The sequence below is a fragment of the Apteryx mantelli genome, chromosome 1 (genome assembly GCF_036417845.1).
Source record: "Apteryx mantelli isolate bAptMan1 chromosome 1, bAptMan1.hap1, whole genome shotgun sequence".
In the NCBI taxonomy this organism is placed as follows: Eukaryota; Metazoa; Chordata; class Aves; order Apterygiformes; family Apterygidae; genus Apteryx; species Apteryx mantelli.
Window position 1 is genome coordinate 183,417,453 of NC_089978.1, and position 21,846 is coordinate 183,439,298.

The window sequence follows — 21,846 nt, forward strand, 5'->3', positions numbered from 1 at the left end:
CTCTCAGGGGACCATGCTTTAAGTATTTTTTGTAATTTGTACAAGTAATTTAATAAAATCTGTGCAAATAAATGTTGTTTATACTAGAGTTATTGAGGTTTTATGCAATCCATTCTAGTCTCTCTTGTTCTCACATCCACAAATCCTTCCAGATTATGTTCCACTTTGTTGAAAATTCCCTTTTTGTATGCTTTATACATCCAGTGTAGACCACAGTCATTGCATGTGATGAAAGACTGATCTCAGATTTCAAAACTGTTCCTGTTGAAAATATGCTACAATGCAGGAATATACTTCTCACGTAGGTCTAGATATTATTCCCTAGTAAAGACCATCTTTCTTCCATGAATCTAGTTAAAACTAAGAACAAAAAACAAGCATATGCACACAGACACACGCAAACAAATCTACATGTATCTCTAACTGTTCCTTCAGAGTCATTTTCAGCTACCAATGCTGAAGATTAATTCAAATTCCAATCATTTAACTTTCCTTTGATATTTCTCTCTTAGTAAGTATCTAGGATAGCATCTGCTGCCTGAAAAGCTTTCCACAGAGGAGCTTTCCATCTTCAGTCATGCTCTCTAACAAGAAGTACTTTTCCACAAAGATCAATACAGTAACATAGTGTTTGCCCCACATGCAGATTTGATCTGAAGTGTAAATGCACCAGAGAGGTCACAATCCATCAGACAGACATTGTCAGGAGAAATAAACAGTCTGTGAAATCCATGTAGCATTAACAGTCTGGAAGTTACAGTATTAAAGTGACAGAACAAGCATTTCTGCCTATGTGATTGAAGGAGGCCAAGCTGCACATTAGGAGAGAAAAGAAACCAGGAGAGGAGAAAAAAAAAAAAAGAAATAAATAAACAAGAAAATGAAAGAAGCAAAGAAAGGAAAGGAAGGAAAGGAAGGAAAGGAAGGAAAGGAAGGAAAGGAAGGAAAGGAAGGAAAGGAAGGAAAGGAAGGAAAGGAAGGAAAGGAAGGAAAGGAAGGAAAGGAAGGAAAGGAAGGAAAGGAAGGAAAGGAAGGAAAGGAAGGAAAGGAAGGAAAGGAAGAAGAACCCAGTGTGAATGCTTACTGTTATAAACCTGAAATGAAGTCCAGAACATTTTGCTTTACATGACTTCAGCTTTAAAAAACAACTCATCTGTCACTTTCAGATTTAGAGAAACACACATACTTCCACCTCCGTTCTTTCTCAGACTGCCTGTTCCTCTCACTCTACCACATGCATGAAAGCTTAAGAGAATCATTTTAGCCCTGGAAGTTCTTATTTTTTGCATTTATATTTAAATGCTCATTTTAATCAATAATATTGTTTTCAAATAGAGAAAGCATTCTACCGGAGGTGACTGTATCATTACTAAGTGATACCACTTTCTCTGGGCTCCTGTATAGAAAATGACAATATTACATGCTATGGCTCTATTTCAAAATAACAGTTTTACAGGTGCTTAACTGTACTTATTTGAGTATTCTCTCTGGAGTCAACTCAGGCACAGGCATGAGTGTTTGCAGGATCAAGACCCATATCTGTAAACTCCAGAAGGTACAGTCAAACAAATTTACCCCAAGTGAAACCTAATATGAACCATGGAAGAAAAAGGTTAATACCTTTGACACCACATTGTAATGCATGACAGTCACGTTGTAACCAGTGGCCTGCCACTGATGTTTATTACTGTGTCACACTGTGTTACAGTAAGGCTAATTGTACTGTAGAAGACAAACATTTTAAAAAATAAGTATAAAAACTTAAAGCATTGTCCCCTTATTTTTATAAAAACAAAATCAACATTTCTTACATTTAAAATGAGTGCTGAAAGATACAAATGAATAAAGTTATTGAGCAAATAAAAATGTAAATCTGAGCTACTTTTTCATACAAATAAGGCTCAGCCACATTGTATCTCTCATATTAACAGCATCGGGTTTTTCAAACTCAGCTAACGAGTTTTGGCAACACTGTTCTCTGCTGAATATTCCCATTGGCATCTGTCATCTGTGCCAAATTAGTCCTCAGTTTTGAAGCTGAGCTTGAAGTCGGAGGTAACTTGGAAATTGACGTTATAGCACCAGTGCTCTCTGTAATTCTCTTCGCTGAGGCCTTCTCCCCAGTTGGAGGCTTTGGCAATCGTCTCCTTAGCCAGGGATGACGCAAAGCCTGGCTGGGTGTCATGCGGATAGCAGGATCCCATTCTAAACACTGTTTTAAGAAGTCAAGGAACAGGGGATCATCACATCCCTTTAACGCATTACCCCATTCTCTGCTCTCTGGTGGGCCACGTAATTTTCCCCTTCGAGAACGTCCACCATTGAGTATTACAGAACCGTCAGACAAGGTTGTGATGGTGCAATAGCGGGGATAACCCTTAGAGCTCACAAAGTTTTTGGCTCGCTTGGATGAATCTAAGAGTTTTGGGGAAGGCATGCCCAATAGCTCAATCATACAAGCCAGCTGGTCTCCTTCATCTTCTCCAGGTAAAAGAGGATAACCAGTGAGAAGCTCTGCTAGAATACACCCCAAGCTCCACATATCTATGGGCATTCCGTAACGAGCACCAAGGATGACTTCAGGCGCGCGGTAAAAACGTGACTGAATGTAAGTGTAGACACGCTGATGCTCATAACAACTCGAGCCAAAATCAATCACTTTAATACCACTCCTACCCTGTTGCTTCAACAGAATGTTTTCCGGTTTAAGGTCACAGTGAATGATTCTATTTTTGTGCAAAGCATCCAAGCACTGCAAAATTGAGTGGGCAAACTTGCGGACCAAAGGCAGGCTGAAGCCCTGAAACTTGTTTTTCTTTATTAATTCATACAGGTTCATGCTCAGCAATTCAAATGTCATGCAGATATGGTTGCGGAATGTGAAATTTTCCAACATGTGAATAACATTCATGTTGTTATCCTTATCTTGTTTCCGGAGATGCTCCAGGATTCTAATTTCTTCCGCAGCTTGGCGGTGGAAACGTTTTTCATTTCTCACCATTTTTAGTGCCACATGCTGATGCATCTTGTGATCGTAGGCCTTCACCACCTGCCCAAAGCTTCCTTTCCCTATAACTTTCAGGACTTCATACCTGTATGCAATATGATCGTGGGGTACTTGCACGTAAGACCCCTGGTCATCATCATACCCACAATTGTTTGGACCACCAATCACACCTTGCCGCTTCTTTGCATTTGGACCCAAAAAGTATATTTCAGGGTAGCCAAAAATCTCATGATGCTCGAAAGCTGTTAATTTTTGCATGTATTGCTTCATTGCCTGCTCTGGTGTCATAACAGAGGCTTTTACTTTCCCTGTTCCATCTGTAGATTTTAAAGAGCTGGAGCTTCCTTGTCGTCTGTGAGAACTCTCCGACTGTCTGTCCTGAACCACTGGCAATCCAGATTTGCCAAGTGTTGTAAGTCCATTCGGCTGCGTTGTCAGAACCGTCCTCTTGTTACTATTATCTTCGAACAGCTGTTGAACCTGGATTTGTCCATGGCTACCCACATGGAGGTGCTCATTCATTGTGTGCTTATTGCCTCCAATCTAAAATTGAAAATAAACACATTTCCAGTTAACAAGATGGGCATGAACTCTACGTTTCATCATGCATTTTGCAGCCCACCATCCGGCCTAAACCACCTCAAAAACTAAGCATTTTCTTAGAAGTCAGTTGCCTACAGCTAATTTAAAAAAATACAGGACTAATTTAAAAAAATGCAGCAAATACACTATGATACTGCTAGTTGTCATTATGTTTTTAAGATCCTTGCATCTCAAATGCTACTTTCACGACTCTCTAAGCAAAACGCTTGCAAGAAGGCAATCACAGATGGGCTACTATCATAAGCTAACAATTTCTCCAAGGAATCTTCAAGGCAACAGTCCCTTTCATCAAGAAGTATGCTGGAGGGATATTAAAGTAGAATTTACAGAACAAAGCAGCAGCTGTACTTAGGCTTGAGATCTATATATAGTGCCTGAAGAACTTTTACAGCTAAAGCTCTTCTAGTCACCTGTTCCTAGAAATCAAGCTTTTAACTAGTTCCAAAATTTGCTATACATCAGAAGTGCCACATACAATTTTAAGCCACGAGAAAAGTGCTGTGACGTGCACAAAAAGAATCTGGACATTTCTTAAGTTCAAGAGATGCCATTTGCTACTTGCAATTGAGACAGTCACTATACAGCGAAGCATTCAAATCAATAAAGCAGAAGTACACCCTTTAGCACCTTGCCAAAGCAGTCTTATAACAACTTTTACCAAGATTAATTTGGGGCCTGATACAGATTTGAAGGAAAATAAAATCTCTGCCTTGAAGACCATACAAACAACTTCATTTTAAGGGAGGGAAAAGGATTAGTTTATTCTAGAAATTGTTTGTTCTTGGCAGTTTTCACAAGGGAATAAACAGAAGCATTCAGCATTTTCAAGCAATGAAACACTGGAAGCATTGGAGTGTAAAAACAACTATTGCACAAAACTTATTATTTTTAAGGAGAAACAAGAAATTTACCAACGTATACTTGCCGCTAAAATGGTTACTTGAGAATTCCTCATTTGCTCTAAAGTAGAGGATAATTACTGTCTTTTCTGCCTGGTCTTACACAAATGTGGGAAGACTTCCCCTGCTGTCTCTCCAGCTGATTCACCAGCCTTAATATTTATGCCAAATTACTAACCAAAAACTCACTGATATTGTCAGACAGATGATCAAGCCAGGATGGAGACTACTTTTAATTTGAATCTTATTTTCTCTATGCTTCTAAAGAAAACATATGCATTGTTCACTAAAAGTTGCTGAAATGAAATTAGAAAATGACAGTCATGTGCTCTGATATGAGGCTGTCAGGGATTATCTCTGCTGAGTTCACTGCTCTTCTGATTCCATTTTGACTCAGGTTGAATAACTGGTCCATTTTATTTCATCATTGTAACTTGACTGCATATGTTTATTCACAGAGCAATTTGGGCTCATGCTATCAAATTTGATCGATCTCATAAAAAGGGCTTCCACACACTGTCAATTCAGAGCAAAGGGGCTTGTAACATTTAAGTGCAGTGAAGATATATAGGATATTGACACTCATTGCCTTCCTGGTTTGATGTCTCAAAAGCACCAGGAATTAAATCATCAAGGGGACTTAACGAGCCTATCACGCCTACAGGGAATTCCTTCAGGTCAAGTTTGAAGTGCATTGCTGCAGCAATTTGCTGAAGGTTGCCCTGATCCTCTACTTGCAGCTGAACTCCTTTACTGAACAAAAGAGAACTTGGTCCCAAGACCTGCCACAGGACTCAGAAGAAGTGATCTAGTTAGTAAGATGTGTTAGGAGGTTCAGCACATGCAGAACTGCAAAACTGCATAAGTGAGAAACACGCAATGAAGCAGCAGAGTAACTGTAAAGACTGCAAGTACTCAAGCCAGAAAGTTCCAGAAAGAAAGGCTTCTTCTGCAGCATTGGTTCAACAACAAAGCAGAACATACCTGCAGAAACTGGGAGTAGACAATACTAACATACAGGCAGTGAGGAAGCAAGAGCACAAGCGAAAAAAAAGTCTTTCAGAATTTCTTAATCCAAGTGCTCATTGCCACTATTTATAATTTGAATTTTATTTTTTCACTTGAGTCACCTGTTTTCAGAGTTAACTATTTTCTGCCCTTTCTAAGAAGTGAATATTTCAATAGATGTGCTAGATTCTTCAAATCTCAGTTATTTGCCTTGTATCAGGGCTTGGAAAAAAGAAAACATTCATCCACTCCTAACAGGGACCAATGATTTATTTTTCCTAAGAACATGTTTGCAAAAGTCATTTCCAAAACTTAAACAATGTAGCTGTGCTTTCTGCACCTTCAGGCAGCCTCACTGTTTCTCTTGCCGCTCAGGGTGTTCTGTTTTGTTTTTTTCCCAAGCGGCACAATGAAGTCACCAACATTATCCCAGCTTCACCCAATCCAAAGTGACTGGTTTTGCCAGTTTCAGTCAGCTGCTGCTTGGGAATGCAAATGTAGATGCAGACAGTAGCACTTGATTTCTTTGTGGGAGAAAAGACACCAAATTAGCGCAGGCCCTATTCCAAGAGCAGTGGAGGAGAAGAGAGCTCACTCTTCCTTTGAAAACCCCAAGAGAGTTTCAGATGTAGTAGACACATCACAACGAGAAAGTCAGCATGAAAAATGAAGTTGTCCCATCTCAGGGTACTGCCTGCATAAGAATCACAACCTCTTCTGTTTCCAGTTGGGATGAGCAGAGGGTTGGATTCTCACCAGCCCATCACTGTACCCATCTACTTCTGTGTAGTGGGCATCTGAGATTGCATCAAGTCCAGACTTGCACTGCTTACAAACCCCACAAGCTTCCCCAGGGGCGCTTGTAGGTTCCCTGAACCACAGCTAATTGGCCTGGGATGCTACAAAGGGCTGTAGTCTTCCTAGTCCAGTACCAAACTGCTCATAGTATGCACAAGCTCCATCAGCCTTTCATGTGAAACCATAAGCCCTAGAGAGGTTTATAAACCATCTCCCTTCTGCTTCTGCAGATGAACCGGTAAACTCCAGAACTAAAGACCTACACAGCTAATAACATGCATGCACTTATGCAGCTGACCACTATATTTTACTGCCCATGCTCAGGCTCATCCACACCTTCTAAGATTTACATACCTTTATAGCACACATCTTCAAAAACTTACTGAAGCACACACATCTCACTAAAACATATTGAAATACCACATAAGCTTGAACTCAAAGAACTAATCTTTTTGAATCATCTGGCAACATCAATTATAAAACAGCAAATGTTACAGCATTTTTTCTCTCTGTGTAGGCTTTCATAACTTCAAAATGGCTGCTATGATTTTGCTTTAACTTTTGTTTGCTCAGTTTATATAAGTAGATGGTTATGCCAAAAACATTCACCTATACTTTAAATTAGAGACACTAAGGAAAAAATAACCTAAAACAAAAGGATTTTTTTTTCAGAAATATGTTTAGGGACAGAGGTAGAACAGTAACTTACTACACCTAGACTACAGAGTTGCAGCAACATAGCAGTAGCATAAAATTGAGTCCACCCTGCTAAAAAGAAAGCAAACTGATTCACAATCCAGGAGAAATATTGTGCCAAAACAGTAAGTTAATTACCCCCCCTTCAAAAAAAAAAACTTACCTTTTTTTTTAAAAATATTTCTGGGTATGCTAGTTTCAGCCCTGCTGTGTCTAACATACTAGAGGCATACAGTATCAGGCGTAGCATGCTTCATTGCTTATTTTGTTGATTACAGCCTGAGCGTATGTAGAAAAGGCCTTTTTTCCTTGATAAATGAACTCAGCAGCATTCCTGTGTTCAGCACTAAAAATAGCTGCTAATTAGTATGATAACAATAATGCAGGATTATCATAATGGTTTTAGTATGGGTTTTATACACCTAAAAAGACTAAGTCCTTGCCCTAAAGAGCTTGTGCTCAACGAGAGATGTAGAAAATACACACCATTTGGATTTTTCGCTGCTGGCATACCTGGTGCACATAAGTTTATTTTTGAGAAGTTATCTTTGACTTTACGTTGCAAATATTGTCAGAGCCAGAACCACATCTCAGTAGTAATATAGTTTCTCAAATATTTCTGCTCCCATCAGGACTATGTTGCGCATGTGCAGTGACTCTGAACACTTCTGGGACACGTGTTGAAATCAAAGAGCACAGTCAATGCACACTAAATCCAACCTTTTGGGGAAGCTGATGTGCACATGTATGAGAGATGTGTCCAGATGTACTACAGTTCCCATAGCACTGTCACTCCAACAGTCAGAGCTCCATATTCCAGAAATCTTGAGAAATGTTAGCTAGCTTCATATACCCCCTACATAAAATTTTTAGGTAATAAAAAAGAAAACATTCAAAGAAAACTAGGTCCAGGTCAGAACTGTATAGCTATTTTTACTTGTGTCATAGCACTTTTATGGCAACAATTATTACATAAAAACACCATAGTAGGAAGATATTTTCTTTTTTTTAGCTGCTTTAAAGCAGGTGCACACAGTAAAAACATGTAGCACATGACCCACAGGATCTTCAGGTGACACAGTCCAGGAATCTCTGTTCTATTATAATGCAAGTTAATTTTTTAAAAATTATTTCATTTTAAGATTAAGACTGAATGATTGATGCAAAAGCATATAGGTAGACACTCATACCTGGTGGCAAGAGAAAACAGACCTGTACAGGGAAATTTTGAAGCCCTAAAAGGGCTTGAAGAAGGGCACTGAATCATGCATTGTAAATGGGATGTTGTTACAGTCATAGGCAGGAGGAAAAAAAGATTGAGACTGTTTTATTGCAGGAGAAACAGGAAGAATGCAGAGTGTAGGGATACATGCCAAGTAAGGAAGAGTGGAGATGAAGGTGGGCAGAAGACAGAGACAAGAAAGAGTCTGGGAGAGGGACTCACGGATGGATGGGGATTTACACAAGCAGAGCAGCAGGCGAGCAGGATAATCTCTGCAGCAACATGTCAAGCAAGAACACCAAGATGAAACAAGGGAGAGTGAGTAGAAAAAGGTTCCAATCATCAAGGCAAAACTTAAGGCTTCAGAAGAAAAAGCAATGATTTGGGAGAGGAAAACGAGGAGGACAAGGGTTCGGAAATGAGTTCATGTTTTCCACCCTGAGCATCCAAAAAGATAAAGTCAGGGATGGAAATGGACAAAAAAGAAGCCTGGACGAAGCCACAGATTTTTAAAAATAAACAAAACCTTTCCCTGGTACAAAACACAACAGCCTGCTAAGCAACATAGGTTGCTGTGATTGCAGAACCTGCAGCCAAAACCTCTGCCCTGTTATATGGAGCCTGTGTAAGAGAGCATCTCTCCCATTCTCCCCATGCTACTGTATTCTCCTAAACAATGAAATTTCACTGGAAAGTAGGAGACAACAATTTCACTAGAGTCAAGGCTAAACGACATAATTAACTCTCCAAGAAATAGAACAGTGGATTTCTTCTCTATCGGAATTGAAAGAAAAACTCTTTAGCTTAAGTACAAAACTCTTCAACCTCACTCTCTCTTCACAATTCACGTATATGCAATGCACACATGTACAGCTAGCCACAAAAAAGTTCTATTGATTAAGCAAACTATACCTTCTGCAAGTTTGAAAGACAAAAGAAAGACAGTTTTCATTTTTAAGCTATTATAGTGGTCACATAGATACAATAGTGATGAAAACAATAAGCAAACGAATACAAAGAGGGAAAATGGTTTAAGAAAACTAAAATATTCCGTTTTGAACGGTCCTGATCAGAGGAAGTAGTGGGATGTAAAACTAGCGCTTTCAATCAGTGTCAACTAAGGTCACTAGGCCTGAAGTTCACAGAATGATCACATAACAGACACAAGCAATCTTTTTTTGGTTAAAACCCACCATTCTGATGTCCCATCTGATCCTTACCACAAAAAGTTATGTTAGCCAACCACAAGATAATAACCTACAAGATTCAAAGAGGCAGTCTGAGGTATTTCTGTAATAGTACTCAAGGCTAAATAAATATTGTATAACAGAATCTGCATCACAAAGGAAAGGCAGAGTTTGTAACAATCAGTATCTACAGGGACTTGAAACAGAGCAACACAATGCTTGATTACCCTTGTGTGCTTGTGTGCTTCCATAAAAATTTGATCTCTCTATATGTGTGTGTATATATATACACACACACATATATATACATACCTGCTTATACAATATATATAAATATATACACACATAAAAATATGTAGAAAATACTTGAAACACAGCAATATAATGCCCAATCACCCTTTTGCCCTTTCATAAATATTTCATATCTCTCTCTATATATGTATATATATACACACACACATACATTAGATATAAATATATATACACACACATATATGTATAAAAAGATTAAGGTTCTGTACTTTCAAAATTATTAAGTAGTCCCAGGTATACAGCTGGACCATTTTCACAAAACCTAAATCAAGTCTGGGCTCTGTTATTGGTGTGTCCATCTGCATGCGCAGACAGTTTCATGATCAGTGCCCAAGCTGTTTGTACTATGCCTATTTTCTGCTTTTAAAGAAAAAATAAACTGCATTCCCTTTTCTAAAATCAACCAACACTTAACTGATATGCAAATGTGACAACTATGGCATTTGGTATTAATAAATAATACAGATATATACCATAGCTACATAAATATATAGTGATGATGATACTGAGTGTGCAGGTGCATCTTGAATTTGCAGAATATTCATTGTTCGTTTTGAAAACATTCTACATATACTCTGATTTTTTTTAATTTAAGCCAATTCTATAAATGGATTTGAATAAGATGCTTTTACCCCTGAAGCTACATAGAAAGTCACTGAAACACTAATATCTAAATGCATAGTTTCACCTTCTACTAGCCCATAATCACATTACAGTTTAAAGCTCTGCCATATGTTTACCAAGATAGTATGAGAGCATCCATGAAGAACTCATTAATTCTAAGAAAAGCATGCCATCAATGCCTTACAGGGCCAGTATGAATTCTTTCATATTTTAAAAGGAAATGTATGCAATAAAAATTCCAGATATTTAGTATTAACATGATAGCATATAGATCCGTCTCTCTATCCTGTCATGCCTTCAGGACAGAGATACCCTCTCTCATCCATATATAGTGGCATACTTGGGAAGTTTCATTCCTGCTAGATTAACCAGGAGTGGGAGATAATGTGAGATAACACAAAAGAGGAAAGTAAGATCCTTTTCATGCCATTAGTGCTTATTTCTTTAGGTAAACTCCACTGCAGCAATAAAGTTGGATTCATCCAATCGTTGTCCCTGAGTACAGTGATAGCTGTTTCCAGGGAAGACAGATATCAGCCTGAGCTAATCAGACAAATAAGGAAAGAGCAGCCTTCATTTCTCACCGCAGTTCATGCGCCCCTTTAATCACAGTGACTAACCTCATTGCCAAAACAATGTCATCTCAAAAAATGCATTTACCAGAACCGCTCCTCTGTGCAAGTGTGGAAGATCTAACTTGTCCCTGAAAAGGAGACATAAAACCAGACCGGGGCGGGGGTAAGAAAGCTGCTTCTCGGCGCAGTCTCCGGGTCCCCGCGCAGTTTGCTCGGAGTTTGCAAGCTTAAAGGCGCTCCGCGGCCGCGGGAGCGCCGGCGGGCGAGGCGGCGCCCTCCCCGGGGCGCCGGGCCGGGCCGGGCCGCCCCGCCGCGTCCCCCCGGCCCCCGCCCCGCGCCCGGGCTCACCGTGTGCGAGGCGTTGCTGGCCCTGAGCGGCGGCAATGCGAGGGGCGACGGCGGGCCGGTCCCAGCTCCTGCCCGGGGGGCCCCGGCTCCGGTGCCCGGGGAAGACTGCGGCGGGCGGCCGCCGTCCCCGGCCCTGCCTGCGGAGAGCAGAGGGGTGAGCGCGGAGGATCGGGTCGGCGCGGCCGCGGGCCCAGCCCCAGCCCCAGCGCCCCGTCCCGTTGCGGGCAGGAGCCATGAAACGCCGCGCGGCGCTGGCTAACCGGGCGGGCGGGCGGCTGCCGGCCGCGTTAACCCCTCATCCCGGATTAACCCGCAGCCGTTAGGCTCCTGAGCGGGAGAAGGCGCTGGATCTGCCCGGCACACCCCCCCCCCCGCCCAGCGGGAAACGGCCGCTGCGCCGCGTCGCCGGCAGTTCCCGAGCGCACGGCGGGGAGGGCGGCAGAGGCACCTCTGCCCTCGCCGCGTCGCACGCCGCCTCCGCGGCGGGCGCAGCAATACTCAGTTTTTCCTTTTTTTTTTCTTTTTTTTGGAGCGATCCCCCCGGCGAGGCGAGGCGAGCCCACCCCCCTGCGCGACAGCCGCCCGGCGGAGCCGCAAAGCCCGGGCTCCCCCGCCGCCGCGGCTCATTGTCTGCCCGGCAGCGGCGGCGGCGCCGCCGCCAGGCCGCGGGGCAGCCCAGCCTCCCCCTCCGCCGGCGCGGCGCGGCGCGGCGGGGGCGGAGCGGGGCTCGGCGCGGAGCCGTGCGCGCTGCCCCGCGGAGCGCGCTGCCCCTCCGCTTACCGGCTGGGTAGGCAGCCCCGGCGGCGGCGCTAGCGGAGGGTTTCCTGGTTAACATGGCCGCTGGAGAGGAGGGAGAGGAAAATGCATGTCAGGGCGGCTCTCCTCCGCTGCTCCTCGGCCTCGGCGGCTGCCTTTCTTCTCCAATCAGCTACACCCAGACCCAGACATGTCCTCCGGCGCATCCCCCTGGCCCCGGGCCCGCCGGACAGACCCTCCGGCGGCCCGCCGTCTCCTCCTCCCGCCGCCGCCGCCGCCGCCGCAGCCCCCGGCCCAAGCACATCACCTCTCCCGCCCCCCGCCCCGGTCTCCGCGGTCCCCTCGCGCGGAGGAGGGGGCAGCAGCGGGCGGCCGGGCAGGGCCCTCCTCCTCGCCCGGCGGAATGGGGACGAGCCGCGTTCTGCAGGGGCGATCCCCGCCCCTGCCACCGCCTCCCTGCCTGCCCTCCGCACGCGGCGGCGCCGCTCCCCGCCTCCTCCCTCTCTCCCTGCCAGCCGCGCACCGGCACTTTCACTCGGCGAGCTCCGCCGGCGCCGCCGCCCAACGGCCGCCAGCCGCCCGCCGGGCGCGAGGGGCGGCGGCGGCTCCGCGGCCCCCCGGCGGGCGCCTCGCCGCCTGCCCACCTGCCTGCCTGCCGCTCCCGGCGCCGGGGCTGCCGGGGCCGCCGGGGCCGGCGCGGGAGGCGGCCGCAGGCCCCGCGCGCCTGCCCGACCGTTGGTCACCCCGCGGGGTCACGGCCATCTTGGCGGCCTGGAGCACCCCGCGCCCGGCCCTGTGTGGGGCTGGGGGTGGCTCCAGGCCGACAAAGGTGGCGTGGTAGGAGGAAGGATAAATAGCTTGAAACACAGAATGGGATGGAAATTTAAAAAAAAAGAAAGAAAAAAAGGCAGTGAGGGAGAAGAGCTTGTGGGAATGCCCTGGAGAAATAAGTGCCGCAAGCTAGGGTGAGGGAAATGGGGGGTGGCAGGGGGTGTTTTCCACGCTGTAGAAGGTGCTTTATGGAGTGCACTGCTTTGAATTCCTGGTTTGTCAGCCTGAGCGTCATTAGTACCAAAAATAGATATATAAACATTTGCTCAGCTTGGGACAGCATTGAAATGAGCTCTCCTACCTATGCTCAACCTTTTTTTTTTCTTTTTGAAGTCTGTACAGATCATTCATATTTTCCTTTTTGAAACAGCTGGTAGATAGGTAGACAGACTTTCCTTCATCCCCTGCCATAGAAAAAGACAGAAAAATAAATCTCTCCTTTTCCAATGCCTAGGCAAAAAAAAAAAAAATAAAAAAAATCCAGTTCCAGTTTTCCATCCCCGCTGCCAGTGAGAAAGACTTTGCCTCTCTCACTGCCAGAGATACATGCATAAACAAAGACATTTCCTGTACTGGTACAATGAAATAATCAATTTCCCTAACTCCTCCTGTAACACAGAGAAAACAATCATACCTTTTCCCGCCCATATCCACCTAATCTTTTCCCTTCACTGTAACAGCAAGCAAGGTCTGTCTTCCACAGTATTCCCCCAGATACACACAGACACTCCAGATGTCACTTCCCATTCATTGCCAGGTGTATAAATGCTGATTTCTAATTACTCTCAGTATTTTCCTATCATTTTCACAAGCAGTGCATGCACGTGGAAAGCACCTGAATGACATGCATTGTGAGAATATTACTGTTCTTTGTAAGATGCCTTAAATGTTCAAATAGTCAAGAAAAAGACACTTTTCTAGTGTAAGGAAGGGGAGGAGCAAGAAGCTTGTTCACATTCAATGCAGATAAAAATGGAAGTTGATACCAATTGATCTCTTCAAAGGGCTAGCAAGAGTTCTGACTTCATCATCATTTGAAGTGTCTTTTCTGTCAAAGTCACAGATGGCTTCATGCATGTTCTGGGATTTGTTACACCTAAACATCTAGACAACAGAAAGCCTGCAAATGTCCTGTTTCAACCCCCTTTCCAATCAGCTATACCATTCACAGTTTGTCTTCCACAGTTTGTTCAAACAGTCTTGGAGTACTATGAAAACTGCCTGAAAAGTTCAGTTAGTCCGTCATGTAATAAATAATCTGTTAATTAAGTCAACAGGAACCCATATTACATTGGTACCTATCCAGCTATTCCTATCTAAAACTGTGTGCATTGTAATGTTTCAGCACTAGTTCTTAAACCTCAGAATGGACTTGGGCCTAGATATCTCAGATCCTCTCATTCTCAGTCTTTCTTTACCCATCTGCAACCCATCCTGACAGCTGCTATCAAGGATATTACTTCTTCAGACTGAGTCTGAAGTGAAACTCAAGATGAGGGCAAGCCTCTCTTGATTCCAACTGAATACAATACAAGAAACTTCCATTTAATAGCCTCTTTCTTGCAGGATTTAGATTGACAAAGAGGAGAAACATGCTAATACAATTGTACATCTTGACTGCAAATGGCAATGCCTTTAACAGCCTTCTCCAAAAAAACTTAGGTACAGATCTGCAAAGAAACAAGCAAACAAAAAAAGGCAAAGCCTAAATACTCAAAGACAAAGCAAAGATTAAATTCTTTCATGCCAAGTGTTACATTCAGGATCTGAACTATGTCCTGCTGAGTGGCCACAAAACTTTCTCGTTTCTGATACTGACCAACTGAACATATCTGCACTTTCCAGAGCAGTCTACACATAGACGAGATCAACAGAGTTCAGTTCCCAGCACAGAAATATATACTGGACACCTGACAGCAGAAAATGTACGGTGCTCAGAAATTAGAGGACAAAGTGAATCAGGGTTTTTCTTGATTTGTTTTCCTGCTCCCTCAGCTTTTATTACCTAGGAGTGTGACTTGACCCCTCAGGACAGATTAGACTTCCCTTTCTTGCAAACTGAGTGTTCATGACTGCTTGCAAGGGGCTCTGTAAGGTACTGTCATCAAAGCTTTTGTTTTTTGAGAGAAATATCTGAAAACCTTTTTTCCAGATGATCTGATGCCTTTTGTGAGTTAGGGCACCCCAACAATGCTGCACACTGGAAAGTGCCAACTCAGTGGGACTCAATCAGTAGTGGTTCTGCACCACAGCGGCCACCTAAGGACAGTGGGGAAGAGGTCAGCAGTTGCAAATGCAGGTGCAGCAAGAAGGCTACTTGCTGCGATGGAAAAGCAAGAAAGTGTCTTGTTGAGGCATAGGTTGGACTGCTGAAGGTATCATCCTCCTGTAGTAAACAGTACATATCTTTCTCAAACATAACTTAGCAACAGTTGGTACAAATAAATGATTAAATCACAACTATTAAATAAAAAATTAAAATTCAATTAAAAAAAACAGAACCAGAATAGTCTAGAATAAAACACCTCATCTGTAAAACCTTTTCTAAAAGTAATTCTGCCCCCATAATACATTAAAATGCATTATTGAAGATAATATGCTAGTACAGTGAGGAGAGATACAGAGCATGCTGTACTTCATGAGCCACTCTGTCAGGGCCCTGTTCTGTGATGAAGACAGAGAGGTGGAAATTAATTCTAAGCAAACTCTGAGGGGCTGCTGAGGCCTATTTTGCCAGGGTGCCTTGGGACCCAGGTTGTACCTAATTGTCCTGTTAGAGCACTGTGCCTCCTCAGCATCACTGTGAAATCCCTCATGACAGTCCTTTTACCTCTCCAAGGTGGATCCTGGGTAGGCTTTAATTATATGAGGATTTTGGTATGTGCTTGTAGGGCGAGAAAGGTTGGCCAGTCGGTCACACAGCATCTCTGCCTCCATGATATTAGCAGACACTCATGATTGGCCACCAGAGAATTCCTGAGAAGCCATGCATGTCCGAAGCCAAGATGATGACTCTGGGGCTCCCACAGCCATGGGCGCAGCCGGTGCTCAGCACCTTGCTATGCTCTGACTGTTCTCACCTGGCTTAGCAAACTGTTCTGGCTGTAGATAGATGGCCATTAGACAGAGCAAATTCAAAGCTTCTCTGACATACGGTGGGGATGGAGGAAGTGGGAAAAGGAGAAGTAAGACAAGCCCAGAACAGAGAAAGTAAAAATGTCGCTTATTGTTACCTTTTAATCATCCTCCCATACTAAGCAGAGTTCACATAAGGAGGACAATCTATACTCACTCTCAACATTGCCTTTAAATTGTTTCAAAACCTAAGCCATTTAAATATGTATGATTTTTCCCATTGTTTTTGTGAAGCAGACCTTACATTCTCAGCTTGAGACATTAAAACACTTAGGATATGTCTCACCATCAATTAAACATAGGTCCAAGCCTGTTCTCTCAGCCAGTAATCTGTATTTTAAAAGAAAACCCTTAAGCCCAGTAAGTGGTTGCCTCAGGAGGGCCTGAACACAATCAGCACCAGGGTCTCATTAATGTGTTGTGGATAATTTAGGCATGAATAGGGCTAAGTACACTACAGTCCAGTCTTTCAGCAGAGCTTGCTGAGTGCAGTGCAGGCACTTCAAAACCAAACTATAAGGAAAATATTAATGCTATCAGTGAAGATGGAAAGCACATAGGTCAGGACTCAACCAGCTCTTAACAACATACTTCATTTTGTGGTACATATGTAAGGTTTGTGTCTCCTCCCTCTCTCTACCCTCCCCAGGAAAAAAAAAAAAATCCCAACAGAGCATCACCTGTAGCTTAGGATAAAATTGTATTTCAATACAATTATAAAAAATGAGGTTGTGTATTCAGAGCAAGAGTGCAGAGAACCATTGTCACAACTCAGTTTGATGGTACACGTTCATATTGGCATAAGGCTATAGGAAGCTAAACTGGCTTGCCAGGTTCAGATGTTTGTTGATCTTTATTCCAGTGTGTGTTCTGTTTAGGGTAAGCTTGATTTTGTGTTCAAGGGTTTGTTTCTTCTGCTGTTTAAGAACATATAAGCCACCACTTTTATTACAGTATTAAGGCAAAACAAAGGATGTTTTGTTGGTCAGTGAGTACACCTTGAAAAGATACTATGAGATCCTATATGAGTATGCAGGCATGCAAATCATTTTTTTATCCTTACATTATTACAGCTGTTTTGTGGGAGATTATCTCACAATGTATTTGCATTTTAGTGATGGCCAATTATACATTAAGGAAAATGCTTTCCTATTTCACTAGATCATCCCAATGTATCTGAGTATCTACATTATATATGTTCTATATAATTTCTGGATTCTTTTAACATTAATATTCATTAGAACATTAGACTTATTCTTTTGTGTAAACTCCCAGCATGTGAGGCAATGTGAGGAGAAAGGGTCCTGTTTTCCTCTCAGATGCAGCAGAAGCAATCCTGATGGAGTCAGTGGAATAGTGTTAACGTAAAACTAATCTCAGAGAAAAACTCTAACGGTGGCTGATTCTTTTCAGTTGCTGACACACACTTCCATGTGAACTCAGAAAAAAGTGAACCTGTGGAACAGGATAAGGGGAAATGATACGTGTTCTGTCAACTCTTCTTCTGTGGACCCTTCCCATCCCATCTGTTAGCCCCAGCTGTGCAAACAGGGCACATAGGATACCTGCGGAGGCATCATTTAAAACTACTGGTTCTTATGGCACTTGAGTGTTGGTCTGTTCTAAAGAAGTCCTATAAAATAAGAGTGTTGGCCTGTTCTAAAGAAGTCCTATAAAATAACTGTTACTGAGAGATTAATTTGCAGATGGTAATTAGAATTTCTACCAAACTGTTTCAGAGAGAAACCACAAGCTTGTTAAATCCTTTGTCATTCTCTGAACTCAGTTTCCTTTTCTAACCACCTTGAAAATCAGTATAGAAACTCAGAGTAATCTTTCTTATGCCCACTGTGTAGGCAACTCAGTTTCAGAACCATCTGTTTACACACAGGGCTAGTCCCAGCTATAAAAACCCTTGTAATCTTTGCTCATCCAATTTCACGTGTAAAACTGAAAGAATCTTAACATTAAAGGGTGTATGGGAATCAGCTACTCTCCACAGCAGTGTTTTGCAGAAGCTGAGATTTAATTCTGCTGGGTGCTGAGAGCTTTCAGCTCCCTTGAATGAGGGAGCCCAGTATCTCACAGGATGCATTGAAATTGGGAAATTACATATGTCACTCACTTGTGATAAAGCTCATTGAAATCACCACTCTACAAAAGTACAAAAGTGAGACATAATTAAAAGATAATGGGTCAGAGCAGCCCAGAATCCAGGAAGAACTCAAACCAAGTTCTTTGCCGCACCCAGGCTTTATCTAGGCGGAATTTATTAATAATAAAAGGAAAATGAATCATTAAGTCCCAGAGCCTGCATGTTATATTATTAACTGATATAATCTACTTTCAGGATTTACATGGAGACTTTTGAGTTAAACCATGAGCCACCTGCTGAAAGGTAAATTTAGGGCTACATGCTGGGAAAGAACTTTCTCATTAAAATATAATCAAGGTTTGTGTTAGGGCAACATGAAAGAATCAGCCTGATGTACTGAGTTAAACTGAGCCCTGCTCAAGGTGGGAGTTGAGGATGTCAGGCAGCTATGGGGAGTTCTTCAGCTCTCCATTTCACAGGGCATAAGTCTTATGTTCATTCAGGCAGCAAAAAGGTTCTGTGTGCCTGAAAAATATGTATGTCTTCTCCTGGAAATTTTAATGGGATGCCAAACTGACAACTGTCACTAAAATGGAGTTTGAAGAGTATATGCTAGCAGGTCTATTTCTGAGAGGTAGCACAGGGCCTGTGATGTGACTTCGCAAGGCAGGTCTGGCTGAGACATCTTCAGCAAACTGGGAAGTACTGCTGAACTTAACAGAGAGGCAATATATATTGCTGAAAAGATAGTTAAAACATTTTTTTTTCACAGTGAATGCTCCTCTCAGGCTGTTTAGTGAGATAATTCAGGATAAATATGTGTGACTAACTCATTTTTTTGTTTTAGAGATGAAAGTCTATTGGTGAACTGCCAGAACCATGGGAAGCGGATTGAAGGACTAGAAGCATAGGAGCTGATAAGGAATGGAGCACAGTTCTTCTAAGGATGGCTGCAATTTTTTTCTTTTTTTATTATTTTCCTGTTTTGACTTTTAGCAAAAGTTGTAGTTGCTGCTTCCAAGACTTAAAGTGGAAATGCCACATGTCTCTTCTACACAACTTTTCCCAAATCCTGGGAAAAAAAAAAGAATCTGGTAGTCCATTTCTGGTCCAAGGGCTTTCCCATGACATTCAGTCTAAAAGATCACTTTCTTTCCAGGCTGGAAGTTGGAGTGCAAAGAAGCACCCTAAGAGGAAAATTATTACTTCATATATGTATGTATTTATTTTTTAAATGGAAAGATAAATAATCAAAAAATATTGATCCCTTGAGAAGATAGGGCCTCAGAGTAAATATTCATATATCACAGCATTAGGAGTGGTGTAACAACATCAGCTGCGTGTAATAGACCCCACATGCTGATTTCTAGAGAGCTAATAGCAGTGGAGAGGAACTTCTCTGACAAGAAGGCCATTCATAACAGCCATCATCGTACTGGCAGATGATGAGAAATCCTTAGGGGGAAATAGGCATGACATCTCACTGCTTCATGTTCTAGACAGAGAAAGCCATAAATGTTTAGAAGTTCACTAGGCAAACTAACATGGAGAGATAAAGAAACTTCCTATATTTATTTCGACCTATCCTTATAAGAATTTTAACACTTCCTTTGCTACTGTGGAGTAAAATTTCCCAAAATCTACATGAGAGGATAACTGCAGGATTGATGGAACATCTTAGCCATGAAACATGACAATCTTTGAACAGACATCCAGTTGAGAAGAAACATTAGTTTGAGAAAAAAAATCTCAAGCAATCAAATCTCCCACAAGGAGGCCCTTTCATTTCCCATCTTCCCCGGGCACTGTGATATGAAGTCTTTGAAATGACAGTAATTGCAAAATAATAAAGAATTGGTACAAGGCTAAGACAGAGAACATGCCCTGGAAACACGTGGTAGTTCCAGAAGATGTGAGGAAGACATCAACTCACAAAATAGCACCCAGTGCAGCACCTCTGCCATGAACAGCACATGGAAGAAGACAGAGATAATTCACAAAAATCCACCCATCTACAGTCAACGCAGTTATCATTATCTCTGTAAGAACTTCTATCAGTTGCATAAAGGTCATTTGTACAATTCACTGATTAAAACAAAATAGCTTTGACCATTCATCTCTAGGCACAAAGCATCCTACAGTGAAAACAGCTACCTCACTAAACTCTGGGCATCACATGTTTGTTCTCACACATGGCTCTCTCTTTTGATATTATGTATTTTAATCTGAAGATAACACTGAGGTCCATTTTTCTTTAAGAGTAGATTTAGAATATGACAACTTCTACTTTTGAAAGTAGACTGCTTTAGACACCTCTGGGCCTTGCTCTAAATATAAATCACCTGTGCAGTATGCTTGTCAGCTTAGTCCAGACATGTCATACAAGGGTTGGTTGGTTTTTGTTTTTGTTTTTTTTTCTCCTAGACGTGAGTAAACCTTACTGTAGAAACTTGAAAAAACAACCAGACTACTGTCATCTTCACTTGAGAGAAAGAAACAGAAGCACTATGCTTAAGTCCTTCTTTCCCATATGGCTCATAAAATGTCAGGACCGCCATTTTCTTCTCCTGATCTCTCTTCAATTTGTGGGTAATTTCTATTTTGATACAGATCCCAGGGAAGTAGATGGAACATCCTGACGTGGCTTTGCTCATAGCAGAAGAAGGGCCTGGTATGAGACTGACTCACAAGAATGAGACATTATGGCAAATTCAGAATTCCCCACACTCCAAGTGGGAATGGTCAGTTCCAGCACACTCCTCTCAAAAGGGGAGTAATGAACAGCCATGGGCATTGTTTCTAGGAAAACACAAAATTCTTTAGTTATTGTTTGAAAAATAAAAGAATTGAATGTGGTCCAGACAGGTGGTGACTGAAAAACTACGTTGGTCAGACAACATGAAATCTGTCAGCCATGTCCGTGTGGGTACTAGTGCATATAAGGCCGCCTGTATTACAGCCCTCGGCAGGAAAGCCAGGGTTTAAGACCCGGCTTAAAGTCTGTTATGGTCAAAGACTCTCATTGAATCAAGAGATCAAGGTTCCTTTTACTCAAAGGAAATTTCGCACTTGTTTCTGTGGGCTCTGGATGCTCCCTACAGAGCTGAGACTGCCTCTGAAGTGATCTTGCCGGACTGGATTAGGGGTATATTGAGGAAGAGCTGGAAATCTTATGTTTCTATTGCTTACATGTGCTCATATCTATTCTGTGCAGAAACAAAGGCCTTTGCTCTTCAGGGCCGTCAGTGTGATGCTTTTAACCTTATCATCAACTGCGTTTAGAAGTACAGGGACAAATGTAGTAAGAAAAAGGGAAGAAAAATTATCTGTGTTTGTTTTGTTTTGTTGATTTCAATTATTGGAAGAGGAAAACAAGAATGAACAGTGATCTTGTGTGCAGTTCTTTAAACAAATGTGCTCTGCATCCAGCTCTAAATAGGACATATGACTTTGTTGTGGTGTTCCCAGTGATGTGGCACAAAATCAACAGAAAGGTCCCTACCCTTTAAAAATCCACATGATTAAAATCTATTTCAAATCGAGGATGTGATGGCTGCTTCATAGTCATTGGTTCATAGCACATACATCTGTGCTTGCAAAAAATTCAGCATTGTATCTTTAAGGGTTGTGTGTTTCCTACCAGACTGACACTAATTTCTGCAGGGCCCTGGGCAAAAATAACGTGCGTGCTGCAAGCCTTCATGGGGCTCCCTCCTTGGCAGTGCTGTGGGGAGAGCATCTTTGCACATC

The 21,846-nt window shown here is 42.5% G+C and overlaps 1 protein-coding gene and 1 long non-coding RNA gene across 4 annotated transcripts; one reads left to right on the forward strand and one right to left on the reverse strand.

Annotated features, from left to right (window-relative positions):
- Positions 1 to 974: 974 nt before the first annotated feature.
- DYRK2 (dual specificity tyrosine phosphorylation regulated kinase 2) lies at positions 975 to 12,302 on the reverse strand. Of its 3 annotated transcripts, XM_067313846.1 has the most exons (3): positions 12,060 to 12,302; positions 11,280 to 11,416; positions 975 to 3,550 (listed from the first exon to the last, which is right to left on the reverse strand). In XM_067313846.1, exons 1-3 carry the CDS (start codon positions 12,112 to 12,114, stop codon positions 1,949 to 1,951), a joined length of 1,794 nt encoding a protein of 597 aa, XP_067169947.1. In that variant the 5' UTR covers positions 12,115 to 12,302; the 3' UTR covers positions 975 to 1,948. The 3 variants fall into 3 exon arrangements, with proteins under 3 accessions (XP_067169947.1, XP_067169957.1, XP_013803321.1); XM_067313856.1 differs by lacking the exon at positions 11,280 to 11,416; XM_013947867.2 differs by lacking the exons at positions 11,280 to 11,416; positions 12,060 to 12,302 and adding an exon at positions 10,977 to 10,984.
- On the forward strand, positions 11,366 to 21,639 carry LOC136994746 (uncharacterized). The gene is made up of 2 exons (XR_010886657.1): positions 11,366 to 11,433; positions 18,944 to 21,639. It is a non-coding gene; the product is annotated as an uncharacterized lncRNA (long non-coding RNA).
- Positions 21,640 to 21,846: the final 207 nt, after the last annotated feature.